The sequence below is a fragment of the Salarias fasciatus genome, chromosome 10 (genome assembly GCF_902148845.1).
Source record: "Salarias fasciatus chromosome 10, fSalaFa1.1, whole genome shotgun sequence".
Lineage (NCBI taxonomy): Eukaryota > Metazoa > Chordata > Actinopteri > Blenniiformes > Blenniidae > Salarias > Salarias fasciatus.
In genome coordinates, this window is record NC_043754.1 from 25,727,963 (window position 1) to 25,743,204 (window position 15,242).

General features: G+C 48.7%; 2 protein-coding genes across 2 annotated transcripts; one reads left to right on the top strand and one right to left on the bottom strand.

Moving 5' to 3' along the window:
* Window positions 1-730: 730 nt before the first annotated feature.
* gpr119 (G protein-coupled receptor 119) lies at window positions 731-4,482 on the top strand. Its single transcript, XM_030100347.1, has 2 exons — window positions 731-1,166; window positions 3,899-4,482. Exons 1-2 carry the CDS (start codon window positions 731-733, stop codon window positions 4,480-4,482), a joined length of 1,020 nt encoding a protein of 339 aa, XP_029956207.1.
* Window positions 4,483-9,206: 4,724 nt separating this feature from the next.
* LOC115395011 (dual specificity protein kinase CLK4-like) lies at window positions 9,207-14,306 on the bottom strand. The gene is made up of 12 exons (XM_030100348.1): window positions 14,273-14,306; window positions 14,095-14,177; window positions 13,598-13,757; window positions 12,396-12,462; window positions 12,182-12,295; window positions 11,942-12,108; window positions 11,737-11,831; window positions 11,505-11,634; window positions 11,324-11,406; window positions 11,077-11,156; window positions 9,604-9,694; window positions 9,207-9,368 (listed from the first exon to the last, which is right to left on the bottom strand). The coding sequence occupies exons 1-12, from the start codon at window positions 14,304-14,306 to the stop codon at window positions 9,207-9,209; spliced, it is 1,266 nt and encodes a 421-aa protein (XP_029956208.1).
* Between the last annotated feature and the right edge of the window lie 936 nt (window positions 14,307-15,242).

Genomic DNA, 15,242 nt, shown 5'->3' on the forward strand with positions numbered 1-15,242 from the left:
GGTGCCAGATGTCTCTCCTGGGGGCGTCGGAGCAGGACGGCGGCGGCGGATTACTCTTTAACGGAGACATTCGGCTCCCAGCTGCTCTGAAACCTCCTCACTTCTGCACACCGCAGAGGCTCAGCTGCAGACGACGCAGTGCTGCCTTTGTTTTTCTGACCATAACTCTTGAAGTGATTTATTCCTTTACAGCCCAGCATCACTGCTTCACTCCGCTGAATGAAATCTCACTTTATGAGTCCTGTCCTTCAATATTGACTCTATCCATTCATCTACTCCGCTTCATCCTGGGTGTGTGTGTGTGTTTGTGTGTGTGTGTATGTGTGTGTCAGCAGGAGGCGGTCTTCAGAGCCCCGCCCTCCGGGTTTCCTCCTCCTCCTGCAGAGCAGGTGAGGCAGCAGCGTCTCTCTGAGTCCATCAAGTCCTCAGAGGTTGAGTCGTCTCATCAGGACCCCGGAACCTTCAGGGAGACTTGAACTCAGCTGGGAGTCTGTGCTGGACTGGGCCGGGTCTCTGCTGGACTGGGCCGGGTCTGTGCTGGACTGGACTCAGATGGGGGTGGCAGCAGCGTTGCTGAGGCGGACTCCGGTCAGACCCGTGTCTCGTCGGTCCGGTCTGCCTCGGATCCTTTAGAATGTGTGTTCTAACGGGACCGATGAGCCCCGAGCCCCCCGGCAGCGCAGAGCCCCCCCTGCGGCTGGCGTCCTACAGCGAGCCCCCGCCGGGGCCCATGGGCCTGATCCTGAGCGTGGCGTCCGCCCTCATCATGTCCGTCAACCTGCTGGTGGCGGCGGCGCTCGCCGGGCTGCTGCTGAGGAAGAGGAGCCAGAGCTGGTGCTTCGTCCTCAACCTGGCGCTGGCCGACGCCCTGGTGGGCGTGGCCATCACCGGCCTGGCCGCGGAGGACTTCCGCCAGGACCAGAACCAGAACCGGCTGGACCTGAACGCCAGCAGCGCGGCGGGGAAGAGCCGCTGCCTGCTGCGCATGTCCTTCGTCATGGCGCCCTGCACGGCGTCCATCCTGTCCGTCTTCCTCATCTCGCTGGACCGCTACGCCGCCATCAAGATGCCCCTGCAGTACTCGCTGCTGGCGGGGAGGAGCAGGGCGGCGGCGGCGGCGCTGCTGGCGCTGTGGATCGGCGCCGCCATGGTGGGATTCGCACCAGGTCAGACCAGACGCCGTCTTCCCGGGACAGACGGTCAAACGTGCTGTGAGACACATTTCTCTGCCTCCACTGACGGGTCTGAAACAGGAAGCTTCATCTGCTCCTGCAGGAAGTCAACTGAAGCATAAAGAAGAATAGAACAGATCAGACCTTATCAATGAGAGAGAACTAATTAAAAAGCTGTTGTATCTTAATTTAATTTACGTATATCTTTATTCACAAAAAAGTGTCAGCTGTGATTTTTTGCTTAGCTTTTAAAACTTTTATCATACTTTTCTATTTTCAAATTTTTCATTTTATTATTTAACATTATTATTGATTCATTTATAAATGCTAATATTCAGTTTTTGTCTTTTCACTTCTGTAGTTTTTAGATGAATTATTTCTTAAAACTGTCATATTTGTATTTTTATTCTTTAAAGCTGCATTAAGGAGTTTGCACGTTTCATGCGAAACAGCGGCCCCTGCAGGCCTTGGGCGTAACTGCAGCTTTAGTGAAACACTCGTGCCTCTGGCTTGGGTCCATATATACGTGCACGGAAGAGGGGAACTCCCTCCTCGCTCTTTTAGTAGCGCTCGAGTAAAATGTAAGTTTCTTTTGCCTGGTGAGTCTGTGCTGGAGCTGTGGCAGTGCTCGAAGCCGGTCGTTCCTTAGTTTCTCCATCCTCCATCCTCAATACTGCTCAGTCGCTGCTCGCTAAGAATCTGGCGTAGTAATGGCGGACAAAACGAAAGTTAAGCGAGTCAGGCCAGCGGGAGGCGCATTACGTCACATCCTCTCAAATTCTCCCCAAGAAATACTGGTGCCGGACCGGCACTGCAGCTTTCAAGTGACAGTTTAGCGCTGTTAGCGGTGCTAGCAATGAATATGTCAGGGACATTCTACACATCATTGAATATTTGTGACATATTTATGGTGGAAAATAAGTATTTTTAAATTTGAAAAACTCCTTAATGCACCTTTAAAATCAAACTCATCATGAGCTTTTATTAAAGGTATACTGGAGGATCCTTAAAACCAATCAGCGTTGCATTGTTCCAACTCGTGATTGGGCAGTCATGCCAATCAGTGGGAACGCGTTTGCGTGATGACGTATCATGTGGAGTCGCCGCCTCTGTGCCACTCTGGTTTCGAGCCGCCATGCGCAGAGCGTTGTTTAGGAAGTGATGCAGCGGGAGCGACCAAAGCACCTCGTTCAGAAGCGGCTTGCTCCTCCCGGCGCCTCCGAAGATGGCTAGCCACAAAAAAAAAGAACATTGTTTGAGATGGCAGAGGAGAGAAGAAAGGCCGTAGAAAAGAAGGCAAAAGCGTGTTTTACTGGGAGATTCCTTTACGAGGCGGCGGACATTCAAAGCACAAATGGGATTTAGGACTGATCAGGACCAGGGGAAGTTTCTGCTGGACAGGTAACCTGCTGATTATCCCATTCAGATGTGTTTCTGTTGCATAAACACGTAAGACTCTACTTTACGGATCGTATTCTGATGTATGATTAGAAGAAGAGTCCGACGTGATTACAGATGTGTTTTAATCATATGTGGAAAGACGATGCTCCAGCTGCGTGGATGTAAACGCATGCTCCAACTTCAACAATGACTTTAAATTCAACTTTAGAACTGACTGACCGAAGGATGCTTTAAAGGTGCATTCAGGAGTTTGCACGTTTTATGCGAAACAGCGCCCCCTGCAGGCCTTGGGCGTAATGCAGCTTAGTGAAACACTCGTGCCTGTGGCTCGCGTGCACGGAAGAGGGGAACTCCTTCCTCGCTCTTTTAGTAGCGCTCAAGTAAGATTTAAGTGTCTTTTACCTGGTGGAGTCTGTGTGGAGCTGTGGCAGTGCTAGAAGCCAGTCTGTTCTGACTTTCTGGAAGATCCTGCTCAGTTGTTGCTCACTAAGCATCTGGCGGAGTAATGGCGGACAAAATGAAACCTAACCGCGCATTACGTCATTCCCTTCAAATTCTCCCCAAAAAATTTCTGGAGCCGGACCGGCACTGTGACTTTCTAGTGACAGTTTAGCGCTGTTAGAGGGACTTGTAATGAATATGTCAGGGCACATTGTACACATCATTAAAAATGTGTAACATATTTATGGTGGAAAATAAGTATTTTTAAAGTTGAAAAACTCCTTTAAATTATGACTGACAACTGCCTTCAAATGCAGAACAACACCATCTCCAGAATTTCCCAGTTTGGGATTGATAAAGTAACGCTCTACTCTCTTACAAAATGCAATTGAAAGCATGATAAATTATGATTGTGGAAATAATTTGATTAATTGTTATTTAAAAAAAATCTTTTGACAGCTCTACTTTTATCACTTTTATTCTTATATGTTTAATCATTTTTGCTGTTTGATTTTCTTTCCTCTTTCTGCTTCGTGTTTGTGATCAAACTAAAATGTAAACTAATCATACTTCATTAATCCTCCTGGGGAGATTCTGGTTTCTGCCTTTAGCTGTCCGGTTTCAGTGGGAAGGATCACGTTCAGAGTTTATACTTCCTCCGACACCTTTTCTATCGTGTAACATCGGATTGTACTGAGGACAGATCACGGTGTTTCTTCTGCGTTTGACTTGTTTAAATATTTATAGTGTTCTAAGGTCACGCTCAGGTGTTCTGTGGGATTCGACCCTGTTGGTTCATATTAAAGTCCTGTCCTCTGCAGGGGATTGTTGTGGTTCTGCAGTGTCCGTCTCACGAGAGACGCCGTCTTGTCTCGTGTCCTCAGTCATGGTGAAGCAGCTGCAGTCCCGGAGGATCTACGGCGGCTACTGCGCCCTGTTCGCCGTCGTGGACGAGGTGGGGATCATCGCCCTGTTCAGCACCTGCTTCTTCCCGGTGCTCGGCCTCTTCGTCTACGTCTACCTGGACATCCTGAAGATCGCCTGCGGCCACCACCGGCAGATCTGCCGGGACCGGCAGGCCAGCCGCGGGCCGGCCGAGCAGCGCTGCCGGCGCCGGCAGCTGCGGAGCTTCTGCTGGGCCCGCGTCAAGGCGCTGCGCACGGTGGGCGTGCTGGTGGGCTCCATCGTGCTGCTGTGGTGCCCCTTCTTCGTGGTGTGCGTGGTGCACACGCTGTGCGAGGGCTGCGGGCTCAGGGACGAGCTGGAGGGCGCCCTCTTCCTGCTGGGCCTGTGCAACTCGCTGGTCAACCCTCTGGCGTACGCCGTCTGGCAGGGCGAGGTGCGCCTGCAGCTGGCCGCCATGTTCTCCTGCGCCTGGAGCCGGGCGGCGTCTCTGGGGGGGGTCACCAGGACATGTGACCGCCCAGAAACTCACAACCCCAACCTGCCTGCCACCAGCAACGTCTGAAGGACGTTCTTCATCATCATCATCATCATCAGTCTTCTGGTAAACGCAGACTCCAGAGGAGTTTATGCTCCCATCAATATTCTTCCTATTCAGTGTTTCTACTTTCTGTGATCTCCAGTCCAACTCAATCCAGTCCTTTTGTTCAGTCTTTGCAACTCAGGCTCCGTCTAAACAACCTTTTGAGTGAAAACATCGTTTTTATGTTTTGGTTCACAATTCTTTCACGTTGACACGGTAATATTTTGAAAATGATGCCGTTTTCATTTTGTTTCAGTCTCTCTAAGTGTATGAATGTGGTGTTTTTATCTGTTTTTCTAGACTTTTACAATTTGCTGCCTGGATCTGTGAAAATGTATTTTTCTTCTTCGGATGCGTCAGGGTAAAACTCTTCTGGGTCCAGGTGGATCTGGCCCTCCGTGCTCCAGGCAGCACAAGGAGGGGTCACAGTCAGAATCACATGACACTGATGGACTGTTGTATTTGACTGGAGCCTAATACGGTGCGGTTTATGTCTTCATGTGTACCACAGCTTGTTTCTCATGCACTGATCATTGTCTTTTGATGCTTCCTCTCAGCAAAATATGCACATGCAGAGATGTTTCTGAATGAAATTCAGGCACACTTTTTTTTTCTTGTGATTAAAAACGGTCATCTTTGAAGGGAAAAGCTGTATTTGCTGTAGCATCAGGATGCACTTGTTTGTCTGAAGCGGTTGGAATGTTTCTCTCTGAAATGGGATTGATGTGTGTAAAGAAAATTATTAAAATGAAATTATTAAAAATAAAGAAAATTGGAATGAAAATTAAAAAGTTGTAGGATAAAATTACTCTTTATTTCACAGAAATATAACAATATAACAACATTAATGGTGGGGATGTTGTTGAAAAGTTGCGTTTTTTGCCGTTTAAATGGAGACGGAACGTTTTCAAAAAGTTCAGTTTTCTTCTATTGAAATTAAAATGGAGCACTTTCAAAAAGTTGCATTTCCCCTCATTTACACAGATGTTGAGTCCAAGCATTTTCAAAAAAATCCATCTTGGAGATCACCTTCAAAATGATCAGTTTTTTCCTTTTTACATGGAGACAGAGTCTGAGCGTTTTCAAAAAGTCATATTTTCTCTTGACCTTTAGCTTCAATAAGAACCAATAAGAGCCCGTGTGAGTATTTCCCTCCCCTGCAGGCTCCCCGGCAGAGCTGTCCTCTCACTCCTCTCCCATTGGCTCTGGCTGCTGAGCCTCATTTCAGCCGTCCACTGGAACAGAGATGAACAAAGTCTCACTGTATGCTGACGATCTCCTCTTGTACATCTCCAGGTTCTGTCAATCCGTCCCAGCAGAAACTAAGATTTTTAACTTGTTTGGCGCTATATCTGCCAATGAACTGAATTTTTCCAACTTCACACACTTCTTTTTAAAACTGCAAAACATTTTACTCCTTGAGGGTCGAGGTGACCACGACACTGAGGGATCTTCATCAGGCTCACGTTGCTCCCCTCTTAACCAGGACCCACAAAGACTCCAACTGCTGGTCTGTACTGAATTTGTACCTAACCGCAAAAAATACTTTAGTGAAGATGAACACTCCATACATTCCTATAATTATTTTAATGTATTCCTGTTTTTCTTCTCAAACTTTTATTTATTTTTATTTTTTTACTGAGCTCGATTATGCTAAGTTTGTTCTGGAATACACAGTTTGTACAGAGACTCAAGCCACGGGGAGGCTTGGCTCTTCCACTATGACATTATACTATTGGGCTGATAATTTTAGAATTATAAAGTTCTGGATCCAGCTAGATTCACTTCATCAGTCATCGAAACGTTTTCTATGTCTTCTCCAGTAATGGAAACTCTTGCATTTCCTCCATGCCTGATAGATGGGACTGTAAGTGTCTGGTTAAATCGAGGAACCAAAACTTTTTCAGATCTAGACTTCTATTTTCTTCAAAAAATTTTTTATGATTTATTTAATTTCAATGGAGATGGAGTGTTTTCAAAAAGTTACATTTTATTCCATTGAAAAGGAGATTGAGTGTTTAGAAAAAGATTAATTTCATTCCATTTAAATGGAGATGGAGCATTTTCAAGAAGTTGTGCTTTTTCAATTCAGAGATGGAGTGTTTTCAGAAAGTGGCATTTTCCCCTGTTTCAACGGAGTTGGATTCCAAGCGTTTTGGAGAACTTGTGTTTTCGGTGGCTCTGAGGGTCGTCGTCATGTGAACAGACCCCTGAAACACTACGAAACTGTTCCGTTTTGTGTGAATCCCGAAGAGTTACGACTGTTGCAGACCATCAATGAAGAGTGATCAGATCATCTTTCACTAAATGACCAGGTAATCTGTTAACAATGTTTTTAAAAGTGAAAATCTGACGTTGGACCAATTAGGTGATTCCGACTTGTCACATCAGAACCTCTGGTTCAGTTTCACCCCCTGCCGTGAGGAGCACCGTGGGACGGACCGCTCCCTCCCTCATGCAGCCGCGGCTCTTTTTCATGCTGCTTTATTACATCCTTGTAATTCCTGTCAGATAGCAGACGAGCCGGCTGTTTATCAGGCTGTAATGTTTTATACCTGGATAACGCTCCAGTCATGGAAACTTCCCCGGCTGCTTGAGTCCTGATAATCATCGCCCACTTTACGTGTCAGCGGTCCGCATCAACAGGGCTGTAAGTCCAGCCGATCTCAGATGTGGGTTAGATAACCGAGACGCGGCGCAGACAGACCGACTCTGCCGCGAGCATTAAGCATAATCAGGTCAGCTGAAAACGCTGCCTTCAGTTAGCTCCGGCTGCTTCACGCATACCATGAAGGACATTAAAGCCTTGTTATGTTTCCGATCGCGTTATCCTCGGCAACGCAGGAACCCGGGCGGAGTGTTTACCTGCAGCCCTCGATAAGAAGATGGGTCAAGAGCAGGAAGTGGGAAGACCGGCCGCCAAAATCAGGAAAAACATCCAAGAAAACAGCTTTTATTCAGACTATAGCCAGTCAAATATCAGGCCGGGTGCCGGAATAAGTAGTTTACATGATGTTTAAGTGAAAATGCTTCGTTGGAGAGTTTTGAGTAACTCCAGACGCCGCCGTCGTGTAACACTTCCAAACTTTTCCGTTTTCACTTGAAAATGCTTTCCTGTAAATACGGACTGAAGAATTAAAGCATAGGTGAACTAGAAGCTGTGGAAGTCTCACAGATTATGCTGAATGTGTTTCTGGCGTCTCTTCTTTTCTGTCTGCTCTGATTTAAAATCACAATACTTCATGAGATTTCCAAGTCAGCTGGCTTTGTGCTCAGACTGGCAGTAAAAGGTTCTTTTCCACTGAACATATCCCTGATTTAACGTCCATATTGTAGAAATGATGAAGCTGAAATATGATGCAAATTGTACAGACCTCACAGTAGAGCCTCCATCTTCATTCACAAGGTTAAAAATGTATTCATAAAAATATATGTCTTCTATCAATTTCATAAACTTGTCCATGTTAGTGAGGAGGAAAAAAGGAAGTTATTAATACGCTCACTCGTACGGTAAAGTGCTCCTAATGTCTGGAACAGCTGATAATAAATCAGTCGCTGTTATCTTTTAATTCAGCGCTGCTGATCCCTAACGTCACTGTTAAGAACCATGAAACGTCTGGATTCTGGGCTGATTATGGGTCGGCAGCTGCAGTTTGTGGCGTTCTTGCGGAGTCCTGACCCTGGCGGTGACCTCTGTGCCTCATCAGGTGTGATGAACATGACCTCGTGCAGGAGCTCCTCTGTGAAGCAGTACGAGTTGAGTGGGAGACGGATCTGGGATCTGTCACGCTGATTCACACGCGCTCCGTTTTGTCTGACAGGAATAACGAGCGGATCACTTCCTGGACGGCTTCACGTGGCGCCGTGTGCTTCTATAAATATGGCGGCAGCGCTGTGTGGGAAGGTCACGGCTTTTCCCTGCTGCCGTCATGCTTCATGTACCGAGCGTTTCTTATTCTGCTTCTAGTCTGCATTGTTTTCACTAAATTCAATGTGGTTTTACGTCAACTCACACTGCAACAAAAATCTCTAATTTTCTTTCTTTGTGGGTGAATTTCTTTCACGTTCTTCACAGAGAAAGAAAGTGTTTTAGTAGTTTCTGTCCAGCAGATGGCCCCGGGGCAGTTCTGTCCTCCAGCGGTCAGACCACCGGGGGTCCAGACCAGCTGAGCCTCAGGTCACCGCCTCCCAGGCCTCATTCTGACCCTTTCCTCATCATATGTTCATATGTAAATACTTTAAATAGCACATCAGAGATAAAGAATGTGAAGGCTTTGCTTCATTCACTGACTCAGATATTTCCATTCAGCTAAAATCATTTTAAGGCCTTCAGTAGAGAACAAGTGAAAAAAATGAGGAAAAGAATTCAATCAGAGTTTAATCCTGAGTTTTAATACACAGAAAACTGACAGTGGTTGAAAGAAAACAGGACTTATTTGTATTAAACTGACTTTAAACTGTGGGAAATGAAAAGCTATGTACAGGCTGGGGTAAAGCAGCGGCTCATGCTGTGTTTATGTCGGTTTCTAAACGTGAACAGAAGCTGCAGACTCCATTAAACCTCATGCATCAAACCACAAGAAGCTCAAACAAACAGGAATGCTCTTTAAAAACTGATCTTCACTCAATCCAGGTCTGAGGTAGGGCGTGTGTGTGTGTGTGTGTGTGTGTGTGTGTGTGTGTGTGTGTGTGTGCGTGTGTGCGTGCTAGCTGCGCTGCTTGTCCTGCCTCTGCTGGCTCCTGGCGGCGTTGAAGAAGGGGTGCCACAGCGCCTCCTCCAGGGTGATCCGCCTGCACACGTCATACTCCAGCATGCAGCCCAGCAGGTCCAGCAGCTGCCGCTCGTCCTCGTCCTTCCTCAGCATGAACTGCTTAAACACACACACACACACACACACACACACACACACTTTGACCCTCTCTGTCTTCGGCGCTGCCGAGGCCCCGTTTACTCCACGTTCTCGAGTGAAAACAGGATGTTTTAGGGGCCCGTTTATACGCTAACGGTGCTGGGAGCCACAGAAAATGCAACTTCTTTCAAAATGTTGTTGTGTTAACGTGAAACTTTTCTGAAGCGAAATTGCAGCAGCGAAGCGTTTGCACCTTCAGAGGCTGGCAGTGTTTCCTGATGGAGACGTCCGAGTCGCTGTGCTGGTCCCAGTTGAGACGCTCGTTCAGGACGTAGTGCTGCTTCCTGAGGACACAGCATGAAGTCAGTCTCAACACATCCACGATCATCTGTCCCTCTTCTGACTTCTTTCTGAAAACTAGAAATTCAAAGCCAAACTTTGGCTGAACTCATATTTTAAAGCCTTTTCTGTGTTCATCTGTAATTCTGCATGTGAGCGTATGAAAATCACTGGTGGGGTTCCTCAAGGCTCTGTCCTTGGGCCTCTTTCATTGAACACGGAGAATTACATCATCTCTTATCATAACGATGCAGACGACGCTCAGCTGTGTAACATCAGTTCCAGTGAATGACCACAGCGGCTCGAACAGTGCAGAAATACATGAAGAGCTTTCTACAGTTTGACCCAACAAAACCTGAGGTAATTTGTATTTCTGCCCAAAGGGGAAAGGTTAAAGGTCAGCGCTCAGCTCACCTGTGGTGCTGAAGCTGTGTGTTGAGCGTTTTAATACTCAGTGAAAGAGTTGGAGCATGTTTCAGTGGGACTGTAATGTTTGGTAGTCAGTCTAATTTCCGTACAGAAAACTTCTGATGTTTGTTTTGCACATGTGAGATGAAGCACCGAGGTGTCTCAAGCTATCAGAGACACCATTTCTGTAATGAGCACTGTTCAGTCATTAATCAGGTTAATTTCAATATCCTGACATCCTGACACAAATAGAAAGTTCATTCTGTTTAAATAAAGTAGAAGGTAAAATTCTTCATGATTATTGATTTAAAAACTATGAAAAAAGTGATTGAACAGAGCATTTTGTGTATTTTTTGGTCAATATGTGAAGGAAAACTGCTTCAGGTTCTACATTCAGAGGAAAAGGAGTGAAGTCTGAGCGGCGTTCCTGCGGCCGGCTGCTGTGCGGCGAGGCAGCCGGTGTCAGTGCAGCCTGCAGGCAGTAAGTGAGGCATGCCGTTAAACCCCCTCAGGATGCCTCCCTGTTACCCCCCGGCGCTAAGGCCAAGCTCACTGACCCCCGGGTCGACCCCCCACCACCGCCAAACTGGCCCGTGTGAACTCGGGGGTTTCGAGGAAAACGGATAATCGGGCGGCTCTGGCAGGCCGCCGGCCGGGTTGACCGGACCGGAATAGACCGGCTGGAGGCTCGGAGCCGCTTCGCTTTGAGGGGAATAAAACACGAGTCGAGCTGCTGTCTCTCCCTGGTGAAACCCTTCTGTTAGCATTAGCTAGAGCTGCTGTTCTAATAGTTACTGTCACACTCTGTAATCGATTTAATCCTGAACTAACCCACTCAGATGACGTGATGTAACCTCAGCTGACATCCAGATTGCAGAGCATCTTCCTTCCACTTGCTAACTGGCATTCTGCGTACAATATTTTAGACATGCAGTGGACATCTGTATAATCCAGACCTGGTGTAATCCAGAGAGATTACCTGGTCTGCTTCAGCAGACGTGGAGGAATCGGTCCCAAAACCTTCTCCATCATGGCCAGATGCTCCAGACTGTCATGAGTCTGAAACAAGCCGCAACAGGCAGGATGAGGGGCGCCCGTGTCTGTGTGTGGCTGTGTGTGTGTGTGTGTGCGTGTGTGTGTGTGTGTGTGTGTGTGTGTGTGTGTGTGTGTGTGTGTGTGTGTGTGTGTGTGTGTGTGTGTGTGTGTGTGTGTGTGTGAATGTGTACCGGGAATAGAATGCGTCCCAGGTAAAACTCCATGAGAACACAACCCAGACTCCAGACGTCACACGACTGGTTCCAGCCCAGATCTGAGCAGAGACAGGCGAAAACACGAACCTCTCATTCAGAACAAGACAGTGTAGTTCTGTGAGTGTGTGTGTGTGTGTGTGTGTGTGTGTGTGTATACCCAGTATGACTTCTGGAGCTCGATAATGGCGTGTCGATACCAGAGATTCGTGGTGCTCGTGATCGAAGGTGGCAGTGCCAAAATCCACCACCTTCACATCCAGGCTGCTCAGCTTCTTGTGCTCACACCTCTGACACACACACACACACACACACACACACACACACACACACACGTGCGCGGTTCAGCAGCGTCCCGGTGGAGCAGTGGCGTCTCGTGCTGTGGGACTCACCGTCTCTCCGTCGTCCTCCGGGCCGCAGTCTGAGGACACGAACAGGATGTTTTCTGGCTTCAGGTCGGTGTGTGTCAGCTTGTTTCGATGCAGGACTGTGGAACACACACACACACACGCGTCAAAGACACCGTGGTCAGGCTGTACCGTCCAGCCAAAGTGCCCTGGTCCTCCTGGTCCTCCTGGTCCTCCTGGTGACACTCACAGCAGACGGCCCTGAAGAGCTGGAAGGCCATGTGTCTGATCTGCTCCACGCTGAAGGGGGCGAAGCGGTTCTGCCGCAGGAACTCGAAGGTGCTGAGGCCCAGCAGCTCCAGCACGATGCAGATGTGCCCGTCGTGGTCGAACCAGTCCAGCATCCTCACGCAGGCGCTGGGGAGTGAGAGGGGGGTCAGGGGTCGGCGGCAGCTCTGGCTCTCACAGCCGGCCTCCGGCAGACGCTCACAAGATGTTGTCGTCGTCCAGACTGTTGATCTCCTCCAGCACGGCGATCTCCGACTCGGCCGCTCGGCGGAAACAGTCGATGTTCCTCACGATCTTCACGGCAACGCGCTCATTCCTGCGGAGGCGGTGGGACGGCAGGTCAGTGAGACGGAGAGCGGGGCGGTCAGACGGACGCTCGCCATTTAAATCTCCACGTGACGCTCGGTGACACTTACTTCTCCAGGTCTGTACACTCCACCACTTTCCCAAAGGCTCCCGCTCCCAGAGTGGAGACCACCTCATCTGTGACACACACACACACACACACACACACACACACACACACACACACACACACACACACACACACACACACACACACACATTGGATTTATCTGACCGAGGATCCAGAGGAAGCTGGTGTTTGCCTGCTCTTCTGCTCGGTTCCATGGACTTTAATCATTTCTGCGTCTACTGATGCTTTTCTGACTGGTCTGAGTGTTTTTTGGCACTAAGTGCCTCCTGCTGGGTGTTTTTGGCACGCAGCTATCCCATTTAGTCTTTCAATCCACAGCAAGGATATTGTCTGAACGGGATGTAACATAATCAGCATGCACTTAAAACTTCTCTTTAGACAAACAATCACATTATTTTCCTCGTGCTGCTCTTTCAGTCTCCACATATCTGTAGCCAGTAATCTATAAAATGTGTGTATTTATGAGATTTAAAGATAAAGAGGTGCACATTACTCTATTTCACTCCTCCATGCCCTGGAGCACAGTCATGTCTGTAGCTCTGGTATAATAAAATGACTGGGAATATTATAAAGAGTTTCTTTTCCTTTACATGAATCTTCCCTATGGCGCGGTTTTTCTGTATCATGTGTGAATTAAAAAATAAAGGAAAGAGAATCTCAGGTCTCTCGTTTACGCCACATTTTCAGTGTCTGGGTTTGTTTACATGAAAGCGGTGGTTTGAACCACTGAAAATGAAATTTAAGACGGGACTTTTTTGAAATGCTGTATGTGTGCCGTTTCATACAAAAACAAAGAACAGCAGCAACTAGTAGCCAAACATGAAAACGACACCTTTTCACTGGAAACGCCGTCGTGTAAACGAGGCCGGACAAGTCTGACTTTGAAATGTTGCGTGACGCTTCAGTCAGAGTCAGGGTAATCCCCCAGACCTCCATCCTCAGCCCCTCTAATCTGCCTGATCTCCACAGGACGCACATCAGTACATCCAAAAGTTCACCTGCAGCCAACTCTCCGGCTGCGACAAAGGCCGCGAGGCCGCGCTAGCAACAGGAAGCTATTCCTGGAGCTGCTGGTGCGGAGCGGAGAGACCGGCTTATCTCCACGCCACCCGTTTTAGACGCTCGCCGCGTCACGCAGCCATGACAAGGATGGAAAAGCCGGCGGAGATAACGGGTGCGTACATCGCTCTTTCAGCACCAGGCCGGCGCGGTAGATCAGGTGACCCTCCTCGTCCTCCTCACAGCTGTCTGCCGGCCGGATCTCCTTCACTCCTTCATCATCGCCACTGACAGCGTTGTCACCAGGAGAAGACGATTCCAGCGGGAGCAATGCATCATGGGGCTGAGGAAAGGGGGAGGGGTGAAAGACGGGACGACGGAGGAGGAGACGAATCAGGTCATGAGGGGGAATGGCCAAATGTATCAGGAAATAAAGTGAAACAAGAAAGAAATCATTTAACACTTTTACAACTTTTGTTCAAGTGAGAGAAGAGTAAGAGGATGGATGGATGGATGGATGGATGGATGGATGGATGATAGATGAAGGATGGATGGTGGTTTGGCCGACCCACCAAACCACCAAACCAGTTGGAGTCAGGATCAAACTGGGCTGTTTTCATGCAACACTCTCCAGCAGAATGAAAGCTCTCGACAGGTGAGTGAAAAGCGGAGCGTCGTACCGAGGAGCAGACGAGTGAGCGCTCCTCCCTGCTGCCACTCTTCACGCCACCGGGCCGCTCGGGTTTTGAGTCTCCGTGGACGTCTGCCGGAGGACAGGATGCGAGAAGGCACAGTCACCACATCGGCTGAGAGGCCTCAGGAGGAAATCCATCAGAAGCTACGTGACGGTGAGGCTACCTCTCCAGGTGTCGGTCTCGTCGTTCCACCCCATCGCTCCGCTGAGACGCTTCGGCCTCGTCGACCTGCAGTTCAAGAAGAACGCGAGCAGTCAAACCCAGGACCGGATCGTTAGCTGCCTGGCTTCGCCCCGTCCCTCCAGCTTCTTTATCAGGCTCAGATGTCCCTGGCTGCTTGTCTTGGTCCTGCTCCTGATAATCTGCACTGCTTTGAATCCAGTTTGTCTTCTGTGCTTCTAGAAACGGTCCAGTTCCAGCTCCTGGAGTCTGGCTCTCCTGTTAAACCGGCCAAAGAAGACACAGGAAGAGCATGACGACTCACAAGACTGGAGTGAAGAAGTCCGCTCTGCAGGGAAAAGTGAAACCTCCAGAGACTTCCTGCAGTTCTTTTACACTCCTGTAAAGTTTATCTGCAGCGCAGAGCCGACCATCCCGCCGGCCTCACAGAGGTGCAGAGACTTCGCACCTCGTCGGGGTGTGCGGCTGGTTTTCACCCTCGCCTGCCTCCAGAAGCAAACATTCCCCGTCCGCTCGGCCCCGGCGCCCCGCTCTCAGCTTTCACAGCCATGCCTGGCGCTGCTGCAGTTTCCAGGGCTTTCCCTGGCCTTTTGGAAAAGGCTGACTTATGACCCCACCCCCCGCTGTGCACGAGCCTCTCAGAGCTGACAAGTTGACACGAAACCATAATGGGTCCTCTGGGAAACGAGGTTTGTAGAGCAGCACGGAGAACAGGCCCAGGAAAACACAAGAAACGCGACAGCGTCTTATCTTTAGGTTAAAGCTGACTGAATGTGGCCTCATGCAGAAAGTACGGTTTCTAAAAGCAACACAGCAGCTTTTAATGTTCCATGAAGCTGGATTAACGTAACGGAGAGTCTGCGGGGGGAGGAGGGTGGGGCGGATGGACGGATCATATAGAGGCTTTTATTTTAGGCCTAGATCTGAGTCAGCAGGGAGAGAAATGTTAATAA